At 39.4% G+C, this 12,448-nt stretch overlaps 1 protein-coding gene across 1 annotated transcript in view; it reads right to left on the bottom strand.

Moving 5' to 3' along the window:
* Window positions 1-12,448, bottom strand: part of Myo1d (myosin ID) — a 298,766-nt gene that overhangs the window by 151,480 nt on the left and 134,838 nt on the right. The window contains exon 16 of the mRNA XM_005349401.2: window positions 9,517-9,724. Coding sequence (XP_005349458.1) covers window positions 9,517-9,724 — 208 coding nt within the window. The remainder of the gene's footprint in view (window positions 1-9,516; window positions 9,725-12,448) is intronic.

The raw sequence follows: 12,448 nt of genomic DNA, 5'->3' as shown, positions 1-12,448 counted from the left end.
TCAATAATCCAGCTCTATTAAACTTCAACTGTACAAATTGTCAGTCTACTAGAGATTAAGATCTGTCCTTACTATAAACATATCTCTTTTTTAAAGACTTTTTTTTTTTTTAAAAGAAAAGGTTACTGTGGTGGTTTGAAAAAGAATGACCCCGGGGCTCGAGAGATGGCTTAGAGGTTAAGAGTATTGGCTGCTCTCCCAGAGGTCCTGAGTTCAATTCCCAGCAACCACATGGTGGCTCACAACCACCTGTAATGAGATCTGGTGCTTTCTTCTGGCGTGTGGGCATACATGGAGACAGAATGTTGTATGCATAATAAATAAATAAAAATGATTTAAAAAAAAAGAAAAAGAATGACCCCTATAGGCTCATATATTTGAATACTTTGTACCCAGTTAGTGGAACTGTTTGGGAAGAACTATGGCCTTGCCATAGGAAATGTGTCATTGGGCTGAGGTTTAAAAACCACACCATACTCAGATACCCTTTCCCCATCTCTGCCTCATGCCTATGGATCAGGAGATAAGCTCTCAGGCAGCCCTGCTGCTGTGCTCCCTCAGCCCCCACGATGATCATGAACTCTAACCCTCTGGAATTGTGAGTCCCTAAATTAAATGCTTTCTTTTATATGTTGAATTGGTCATGGTGTCTCTTCATAGCAATAGAAAAGTAACTGAGACAGTAAACAAAATAATGGATTTTTCTGGCTGTTATGATGCATGCCTATAATCCCAGAACTCAGGAGATGCAGGCAGAGGGATCAGCAGTTCAGAACAATCCTAGTGAGTTTGAGGCCAGTCTTGGCTATACAAGATCCCTGTCTTTAACAAATGAAACCCCTTCCCCAATAAAGTGGCAGGCTTTATTACGGCATTTTTGTTCATATATGGCATTATATACACTTTGTTCTTATTAACCTCTCCCATCCCCTTCTTGCTTTTCCCTTCCTCTTCCTAGATAATCTTCCCCCCTGCTTTCATGTTGCATGCATCCCCTGGCTTCCTTAAGATCTATTCCTCCCTTCTCATGGTCTCTTTTCTACTATATTAGTAGAAATATAGTTTTATGTAAAACACAGACCTAGAAAAGCTAAGATTTTGGCAAACTTTTGGTTCTCCCACCCAAGCCTTTTCCTCAGCTCAGCCAGGATCCATTCCTGAGTCCCTCTGGCAGTCATTGCCTATTCCAGAGCATCACAATTTCTCTATCTTACTGGTCTGAGTGCTAACACATTTCTTTTGTGTTGGGCTTCTTGTGGGTGGAACCTGGTCTTGCTCATTTTCATATCCCCATTCAGAAATAACGAACAAATACATGTTTATTACTCATTAAAAATACTGCAAAGACAGTGCTAGAGGCTACCATCCGGTCAAAGGTACACTGTGCTTCTGTCAACGGTCAGGCACGGTCAAGCGCATATTTGTGAGCATGCGCCTTGTGAACACAGCAGAGTAGACAGACAACAGGGCTGCACAGTAATGCACCCGCTGCTGCTCTGTCAGCAGCCACATCTTTCCTATCCCACCCAGGGCTCCCGGATCTCCTTCCGGAGAACCCACCAGGAAACAGCGCTCATTGACCATATTTCATTACTGTCGTGTCAGGAGCTGACTCAGGGTCCCAACATCAGCATTTTCCTCTACTTTACTAAAAGCACAGCTCAGTCCACATGTTTTACGGTGAATGATTCAGATACTGCTAGATGTCTACGCAGGCTATTTAACAAGGAACTCTGCCGACTTTACTGGCTCTCTCATCATCACCTTTGTGGCTAGTTTCACAAAAAGCGTGTGAGTCACACCTGGTTTTCCTCGCAGCAGGGAATCCTGAACGACACCACTATCGGGCAAGTGCGGTGTGTGGGTGGGAGGCAGGTTCCTGGGTTCGAATTCCAGTCCCAGCATTCATGGTCGGTGTGACTCCATCTAGTACTCAGCCCCTCCGTGGTTTGAGTCTCCTTGGTTACCAAATGGACTTGTCTAAACGGTTCTCACAAGATGTAGGCATTATGTAAAGTAACTGGAAGAGCAGCCATCAGTCAGATACCATTTTAGGAAGCTTTTTGGTTTGTTTCTTTAAGGGAAAAAGTAATTTTTTAAAAGAGAAATAATGATTTTGCTTTTAGTCTGAGAAATAACAAAGCATGTGTTTGGTTTCACACAGAAGGGAGAAGGCTTTGTTTAGAAGCCTGTAACTCCACGTGGCTTCCTCTCTCACTTGGCAAAGCTTCACGGAGCTATTTACCTCACAGTAAATTCCTGTGAGGAGGGGGCAAATGGGCTGCAGAAACAGCAAAGTCCCGCTTAGAAGATGATTCTGTTCAGTCTGTCTTGTGGTTATTTTGCTCAGTTCTGTATACAAATCTTGAAAACCACTTATAATTAACAGCATGTTATTCTCAGTTCCTGAATTTACAATCTTCATTGTAAGCTTAAGTGTTAATGAACCACCCTTAACTCTTCCCAAGATTGTTCTTGTGATGGGGGCTTTATTATATAACCTAACAGGAAAAATGCAAAACACAACACAAATTAACACATAAATGCAAAAACGTACAGATAAAGTTAAATTGTTCACCAAGACAAGCCAACAGGCGCAGTCCTTGTGATACATGGGCCACCTTTGAAACTATTCTGTAAAAACACTTATAATCAATACATTATATCAAGTTTTTAAAATATACTTGAACACAGTTCTAAACTGACAGCAGGGTACGTGACAGGCTGCCAGGAACTGTGGCCCACGGTATGTGTGTGGACTGTGCTTTGATATGCAGTGGCGTGCTCTGCTCTCAGCAGGCTTAGGCTGTCTCTGGCCATCTGTAAAGTCACGTGCTTCAGCCAACTGTAGATGGCGAGCAGACCAAGCATCAGATGATGACAACCATTATTAATTTAATATGATAAATGCCATCAAATCCTTAGTGTGATCTTGAGCAACAGAAGTAAAAATCACAACAGCAGAAGGTGAAATAACATATGCCTATAACATGCATTACCTGGAATTGATTTTAAAAATAAAAAATGATTTCAAAGCCAGCCTGGTCTACAGAGTGAGTTCCAGGACAGGTTCCAAAGCTACAGAGAAACCCTGTCTCGAAAAAGACAAACAAACAAGATTTGTGTGATTGTACACGTGTGTGGACGCACATACCATAGCACATGAGTGGAGGTCAGAGGATAATCCATAGGAATCGTTTATCTTTTTCTATCATGTGAACCCCTGGTTTGAACTCAGATAGTCAAGCTCAATATCATGAGCCATTTCACTGACCCCCAATTTTTTTTGTGTGTATATTGGAGGTTGAATCTAGAGCCTTGTACAGACAAGGTAAGTACTGAGCTTGATTCCTAGTTCTTGATTTTTTGACATGGGTCTTCTTACATAGCTCAGGTTTGCCTGAAACTCATTATGTAGCCTGCTTCCCTCAAACTTGTGATCCTCCTGCCTCTGTCTTCCAAGTGCTGAGATTACAACTATATGCTCCCATGATGAAATAATTATCTTAAAAAACGAAACAAAAAACTACTGAAGACAAAAGGAATCTAACACACACACACACACACACACACACACACACACACACACACAATTAAATGTGAGAGTAGCTATATATACCAAAAACAAATCCCAGAACAAATTCCATTGTCTGTCATTAACACACATGAAAGAAATTGGGAGAAGATAATCTCACTTCTGTTCTTCATTATTTTGACATACATACAATTAGTAAACTAAAAGTAAGAAAATTATAGCATAAACTGGAGACACATTTTTATGGGGAAACATAATAAAATGCATCACTAAAGCTGACAATGAAAAAGAAAGTGAGCATAAGAGGGAATGATTGCAGAACCTGGGTGATTTTCTAAAGAAAAACTTATTGAGATTGATTCTATAACAGACACAAAATAAAAACAAATCATCATAAAGAACACACAAAAAAGCTAGCTTCCAAGATGACACATATCTATAATCTCAATACACTGCAAAATTGAGTATCAGATTAGCTTGCCTACATACTAAACTCGTCTCAAGAAAAACACAGACACAAAAATAAACAAGAGAAAACACAAAGCTTCAACAAAATTGTTATGTTCACACAAATGTCCCTTCCAGATGGCTTCCTAAGAAAGTAGATCTGAACTGACTACCTTCAATGCCAGTTAGACTGTTTCAAAAGACCAAGCAAAAACAGTATTAGATCTAAAATAATACAACAAAAAATTAACAGCGAAGTCATAAGAGATAACTGGGCATGGGTATACACTTTCTCCAGCATTAGGAAGACTGAAGCAGAATGACCATGAAGTCAAGCCTGAGCTACACAGTCAAGTCTTGATCCAAAGATACCAAACCAATAAGACAACCAATCAATAAGCCCAACCACCACAAAATCCATCAAAGATGAGCATCAAGGATCAAGGGAAACGACATGAAGATCCGTGACCGCTGTATGAAAATAGTCAGTGTTTCAGAAAAAAAAAAAAAACAAGCTTGCAAACATTCATAAGAAAAAAAAACAGAAGTAGACCAAGACGATAAAATGCAACGGGTACAAGGAAAGTTCTTGAGGATTAAACAGAAATTTGTAGTCTAGTTTAAAAGTTATTTTCCATTCCAGGCAAAATAAATGGAGACCAACACTTAGAAACACCTTGGCAACTATAAAGGAAGAGATAATTTTTATGTCTGCATATGATGTAATCATTTACTCAGGAAAACTAGTCAACAAATATGAATTAAGAAATGTTTCACTCTGGATGCAGAAAAACCAACATAGCCAGTATTATTCTCTACACCAACATTATTATGTAGAAAATATAAGAAACCCATATTAGCAACAAAAATAGTAAAGTATATATGAATTAATCATTGATACTAAGTCCTCTTTTGGTCCAAAGGTCAATGAAGATGATTTAAATAAACATACTTTGTACTCATAATGAGGTGATTTCATACTGCACAACTGTTAATCCCTTTAAATGATTCTGTAAATTCAATGCAATCCTAATAAAAATTACTGTTGTGTATAATGACCCCTATTACACACATCAAAATTTATATTGTGGGATAAAGGTCTATATGTGGTCCTTCCCATCTTAGGAAATAAAAGCACAGAAGGTGAGTTTATCCTATTGTGCACTCAGACAGGGTTTCTTCAACATTTCCTGCTGCACACCTGAGAAAGTTTTAGATAACTCTTAGGTATATATGTAAAATAGGTTTACAAATCAAACATTTAATAATAATAAACCATGAAGAAATTTCTTTTAAAACAATCCTTTGAAATAGTACAGTTTAAAAATTTTTTTTAAAGGATTTATTTATTTACATGTTCATTTATTTATTTATGTACCATTCTACCTCCATGTATGCCTACTCACCAGAAGAGGGCATCGGCTCTCATTATAGATGGTTGTGAGCCACCATGTGGTTGCTGGAAATTGAACTCAGGACCTCTGGAAGAGCAGCCAGATCTCATTACAAATGGTTGTGAGTCACCATGTGGTTGCTGGAAATTGAACTCAGGACCTCTGGAAGAGCAGCTAGTGCCCTTATCCTCTGAGCCATCTCTCCAGCCCCGGAATAAGTACATTTTTATCATTTATTAAAGATAAAAGGAAATCTGTATACTAATGAAACGGACATAGGAGTCAAAAGTTCACTTATCAATTTTTGTTATTTTTTTTTTTTTTTGAGGCAAGGTTTCTGTGTGTAGCCCTGGCTATTCTGGAGCTTAAGAGATCCCCTTGCCCCTGCTTCCTGAGTGCTGGGATTAAAGGCATGTGCCTTTTTAAAAGGAAACTCAAGCCAACCATTCAAAGAGCAATTTTTAAGATCAAACATGCTAACATAATACAATTTAAGGATACACTAATTTGATGCACGCTGAAGAGTGAAAGTATGAAAAATATTCTTTATTTTCTGTCGTTCAACTGTGTTTCTCTAAGAGCAGCCAACTTGCATGCAATTTAACACTGCAATTTATAGCATACGGTGACTTCAAATCAAAGGTGTTTCAGGCAGCACTGGTTGGTGCTGTGATGGCTTGTACAATACAAAGTGGAGGTGTCATGTGTCAGAATCAAGGCTGCAGTAAATTGCACAATGCAGCATGGGTGAGCCCTGCCTCGAACACCTCGGATTCATTATAGATTTAACTCTGAGTTAATTTTTGGTCACTGCATGTTCAGAAACCTTTTACTGTCACCAGAGTTTTTTTTATCCCCTATATTCAGTTACTTAATCATGTATGGGTTATTATCCACAACTTAAGAAGTTGGGTATAAAGACATATATCAGTAAAATCTGTGTGGCATTAACACAAAAAGAGACAAATAGGAAAAACTGGAACAGAGCAGAGCACCAGGGAAAACACTATTGTCAATATGAGATAAAAGAAGGCCCCCAAATCAAAGGGAAGGAGTAGACTTTGCAGGAGGTGGTGTGAGAATGTAATGGCCCGCTGACCTTAGCACAACTGATGCCATGTTAGAGGTGCCATTCTGACCTTAAAACCAGGATGCAGATCTGCCAGCTGAGGAACAAAGACCTATTCCATCAAAGACCTAACCCACTGTGCTGGGAAAGTTCTTAAATGCACTAACCTTGCCTTTTAGCTTCCATAGTTCTGCTTCTCACTAACTGAAGTGTGACAACCAAGATGTGGTTTTAGTGCATAAAAGACAGAGGGCTGTAAGGCTCAGGGCTGCACGATGTGGGCAAGGTCTCCAGATAGCCACCAGCCAGCAATAAAAACTAGAGTGTTTGCGGGGTGGTCTCTGGTGGGCTGACCTCACAACAAGAAGACCGGCTAGCCATATGAAAGAAAACCAAACTTATTCCTATATGAAACCACTTTCTAGATAGATTCCAAAAGGATTAAAGACTTAAATTCAAGAAAAAAAATCCATCTAATTCTTGAGAGAAAATATAAAATAATATTTTTGTGACCTAGAAACAAAGAAATTCTTCTCAGATGAAATTTAAAAGCCCACAGTATAAAGTAAAACCGAAGAATCTGATTGCGTCAGGTTGATTTTGTTCAGCAAAGCACATTATGGATACATTTTATTTGAGTGTCTATAAAGTAGGAGGATATATTTATAATGATACGGTAATATGAATATTCAAGGAATTCTTATTATCAAGAAGACACCAACTTGGAGAAAATGAACAAGAGACCCACAATAGACACTTCATAAGATGTATATATAAAGAGGTTTATTGGAATTACCCCCACAATAGGGGGATAATGCTCCAAACAGACATCTCATGCTAGCAAATAAAAATCTCAGTACCAGGAACAAGCTAAGTTTTTGAGTTTGCCATTGAGGTCACATAGATCCCTAAGTATCACAAGCTATTGCCAGTACTCCTAGTTATCCGCCAGAACTGAACTGTAAGACACTACAAACTTGAGTCACAGAACAAGGAGACATCACGCTGGTACTAACTTGGAAGCTTCATCTCTGCAGGTTAGTGTTTACAGTGTGGTAAGGTGCTTGTACGATGCCAGAGAAGAGTTAGCATCAATCTCACCAAGGTGTGAACCCTGCAAGTTATAATAATTCCCGGCCTGACAGTATAGGCCCACTGGTACAATAGTTATGAATGCTATGGAGGTAATCAACAACTTTCTGATTGGATCAAAGGCCTTCTCTATGAGATGGAACTTGTATTTGGTACTATTAAGGGACCAAGAACCTATGGATAGATATGTCACAGGCCTTAGGTGAAAACCCCATACTATTATTCTGCTAACACACAGTATTAAATTGATCCCTAACATGACTTATTGTTATACGCATACAGAGTATCTCTCAACCCTCATCAGAAAAACTCCTTGCAGTAGATGGAAATTAACACAAGAGTCTCTTAACTGGTTAACATACAGAAAACAAAAGACTGTGGAGTACTTAATTCTAAATCAGACCACTCCCACCAAAGCTCAGGAATCTTTGAAGAAAGAAGTAGCCGAAAGACTGTGAGAGCCAAAGGTTGTTGATAATATCAAGGAAATAGTGTTTTCCAGATCAAACAGGGTAGATGCACATATGAACTTAAAAGATGTGACAGCATGCAGAAGACCTCTACAAACTCCACCCAAACAAAATTTTAGCACGGAGGAAGGAAGGGAGATACACAATCTTACCACTAGCTGAGGAGCTATTGGCATTTGGTAGCTAGCAGGAGGAGAGTCAGTTTCCTTCAATGATGTGACCTAGCAGACTGACCAGTGTAGGCTAAGACTCCCCAGGCAACACAAACTGGACTCAATAGGGGAGGGTCAAAGGAAAGGGGGGTAGAAAGGTGGTGAAGAAGAAGGAAGGAATAAGGAAGGAAAAAACAAGATGGAAGGAGAAGTAGGAGGAGGAGGAGGAGGAGGAGGAGGAGGAGGAGGAGAAGAAGAATGTATTTACTGACAATGCATTGTATGAAATTCTCAAAGAATACAAATATTACAAAAGATATAAATAGGCAATTTACAGGACCCCAGTCAATCAACCAATTACTGAAATGCTCAAGTTCAACAGTAGTCTGATAAAATGTAGGGAGTAATATCATACTTGTGGGGATATAGGCACACGGTCACCCTCACAGAGATAACCAACTGGTAGTGGTTGTACAAACTGGTAGCTGCTCTGAATAGGAACCTGACAGTCCTTATATTAATTACATAGAGAGATATGCTCTGACCCCGATTCTTCTAGAAGAATGTGATTAAAAAATATACACATTATATACATATGTATATATATACATATACACACATACACTTTATTACTTTTTACTTTTGAGACAAGGACTATTTTGTGGCTCAGGCTGACCTAGAACTCACTATGTAGTCTAAGAGTTTAGGCTGGTTTCAGACTTGTGATCCTCTTGCCTCCGTTTCTGAGTGCTAGGATTACAAGTGTGAGTCATTACACGTTGCTCACACATGATGAGAAGGCTGGGGTAGAAAGACTGAACACATGCATGCAGTGAGAAGGTCGCCTGGAGCAGGGCAGTGATGGAATCCACATCTGAGGTAGTGTAGCGTACGGACTGCTTACGGCACGGCCACAAACATATTGGCACAATTTTGAAATGTAGGATTTTTCATGTGCCCTAGGCACGAAACAGCTTTGGCCACCAAGCCAGGCATCAAGCTAAGATGAACAAAGGACTGCCATCTGTTCTGTCCAACTAAGAACACCACTACCACCACCAAGGTCTCTGCCAAGGGGGTAAAATCCAGATTTTTGAAAGGTCCTTTAAGCATTTAGGCTGAGAGAAAAAAAAATGTTTAATTACAGAAGTGGACCAATTAGATGCCTCACTTAAACACCAGAGGACAACATGTTTTTTGAGTTCTGAAGTTGCATGGCCGAGTACGTGGAGGGAGCAATGTGAGGAGTGTGAAGATCCACAAACTAGACCGTCTCCATACATCTCCTGAATTAAGAAAAACATTTAGCAAAAGTTTGAATATACAAAGGCCTCTTGCACATAAAACATGAAGCTACCTTTTGTAGGAAGAGGACAATCCTCACAAGCATCTGGGCACGGAGTTCTTCCAAGGTGAACAACGTACGGGGTGTTCGAATGAAGATTTTGGTCTTCCCATAAGCTACGTCATCCTGAAAGCCACATTGTTCTATGAGCTTCTTGACAGCCTCTTTGTCTGAAGGAAGGTCATGGCTAGGCCAGGTGAATTCAGAGATCATCTTGTACCTGGATGAAGGAAGAACAGGGCAAAAATCAAAGGAGGGAAAATCTGTACGGTCATCTTAACAGAAAGCTTCTCATTGAAACTTGAGCTAACTGTTAAGAGAAGCAAATTTCTTTAGCCTGATGAGATGAGAAGAGAATCTGTTTACTAAAACATTCCTTCATGATAATAATTCTTACTAAACTTGGAATAAAAGGGACTGCCTGTCTTCATCTTTGGAAGGCTACTCACTAAAAATTTAATAGTAATTATCACCTGCAAGCAGGTGACCCTGGAAGCATCCTCTTTACAGACACAAGACAAGGATGCTTACAGCACGGGTTCTTAGTACACTGCTCTGGGGGTCTAATTAGCACAATGAGGAAGAACAAAACTGACAATGCTTATGAATAACATGACTCTCTTCAAAGGAGGTCAAATGGATCTGTGGACGAACCCTTAAAACTAGGAGAAAATTAAGTAGTGTTAGGTCAACACACGAGAATGACTTTGCATTTCTACGTCTAAACAGCTCCTTGCCATTTGAGTCTGTCACAGAGCAACTCCTTATGCAAGTATAAGACGAAAGTCACATGTCACAACCTCAAAGTGACATTCTACCACTTCTACCACAGTCTGCTTTGGTGGAAGCAGTGAGAGCTTCAGCAGACATTTAAGGGGCCACATAGGGCATGAGTACAAAGAAGCAGAAGGTAGAGCATCTAAAAATCCTGCCCACCACAGGGATTCCCCCCATATCCTAGGCAGCACTAACATGGAGCTAAATTAATTGATTTTTCTCTGGTACTGAACCTGAATTTTATAATAATTTGAGATTTTCTTCTTATTCAGGCTACAGAGTTATTGACTGATGCTCCTTTTAGTAATCACATTTTCTTAATTTCAAACATTTAAATTAATATATATTAGTAGTATAAAAGAAAGGGTTTCACTGAGAAGCTTTCATATTGCATACAGCATACTTTGATCAGTTCATCCTCCCATTGCTTTCCTTAAGCTTTCCTCATCTCCTTCTAGTTTTCCCTTTGCTTTCATATCTTTTCTCATCCCAAGACTCCACAGATGAGTGAAAGAGGAAACACTTCTCTTTATGAGTCTGGGTTTTACTCAACAGCATTATCTACAGTTCCATCCAATTTCCCCAAAATGACAAGGTGCGGCTCTTCTTTGTTGCTGAATACTAGCCCAGATCTGTATGTATTCACCTGCTGATGGGCACCTAGGCTGATTATCTAGCCCCTTTCTCTGTCCAACTATGTAGCTGAATCATATGTATTTTGTTTCTTGAAAAAAGTCCTTTCTGATCCCCTAGCATTGGTACTAATTTATACTCCCACCACAATGTCTGGGTTCTCCCCCTCTTCCACAACCTCACTATTAGTCATTTGTTTTCTTGAGGATAGCTATCAGACTGTGGTGGGATGAAGTGATTTCTGTATTGTTTAGATGGTTTGGTTTTTAAAATATATTCTGTATATTGATCTGTCTGATGAATAGTTAGCAACTATTTTCTTTCATTCTATAGGCTATCTCTTCTCTGCTGTTTCTTTTGCTTCACATAATCTTTTTAGTTTAATGTTTTATTCTTGGTCAGTTTTTGTTATTATTTCCTAAGGCTACTATTAGATTTATGTTTAGAACATCATTGCCTGTGACTATGTCATAAGTGTTTTCCTTTCTGAGGTGTGTGCACACACCAGTGTGTATTTATGTGGGTGTCAGAGGTTGAAGTTGGGTATCTACTTTTATTGCTTTCTATGATATTTTTATTTTTAAAATTAAGGTCTCTTGGGGACTAGAAAGATGGCTTAGTGAGTAATAGCAAGTGCTCCTCTTCTAAAGGGTCCGGATTCAATTTCCAGTACCCACACGGAAGCTCATGACCATCTGCAGCTTCAGTTTTAGGCAATTCAATGCCCTCACCTGCTCATCATGAGGAGCAGGCATGCAAGTGGTGCACAGATATACCAGCGGACAAAACATCAGTATATATACAGCAAAATATTATCAAGGGTTGGAGAGATGGACCAGTAGTTAAAAGTATGTACTATTCCTCCAGAGAACCTGAGTTCAATACCTAGCACCCATATTGTTGCTCACAACTATCTGTAACTCCAGTTCTGGGGATCTGGTGCCTCTAACCTTCTCATGCACCTGCATTTAGGTACACAGATTCATATACAGAAACATACACACACAATTAAGAATAATAAAAATAAATCTAAATTTTTATAAAATAATAAAATGAAGTTTATAAAACTGGAGTTTTCTATTCTATCCAGAATGGCTCTCTAGCCAACTCCCAGGATCCTTGGACTGGAAGCATTGGGATTACAGAGGAGCGCAGCCACAATCAGTTTTATGTTGGTGCTCTGTCTTCACTTTGCCAGTGAACCATCTCCTTAGCCTCAGATCTTGTAGTCTGTTGCCTAATTTCAAAGATTTGGCTCTTATTTGAGGGTCTTTGATCCACTTTGAATTGGTTTGTATAGGATGGAGGTAGTCTCCTACAAGTGGATATCCAGTTTCCCCAGCACCATTTCTTTTTTTTTTTTTTTTTTTGAGAAATTTCAGCCCATTGTGGCACTGGGCACTGATACATGAGTTTCTTTTTTTTTTTCTCCTTTTTTTCTTTTTATTGAGAAAGAAAAAAAATTTCCGCCTCATCCCAGCCTCCCACTCCTCTCCCCTCCCCCCCTCCCCCTCCCTCTTGAGTCTGAAGAGCA

This window comes from Microtus ochrogaster, chromosome 7 (genome assembly GCF_000317375.1).
Source record: "Microtus ochrogaster isolate Prairie Vole_2 chromosome 7, MicOch1.0, whole genome shotgun sequence".
Lineage (NCBI taxonomy): Eukaryota > Metazoa > Chordata > Mammalia > Rodentia > Cricetidae > Microtus > Microtus ochrogaster.
The sequence above is the reverse complement of the archived record's forward strand: the minus strand, read 5'-3'. Positions and strand labels throughout refer to the sequence as shown.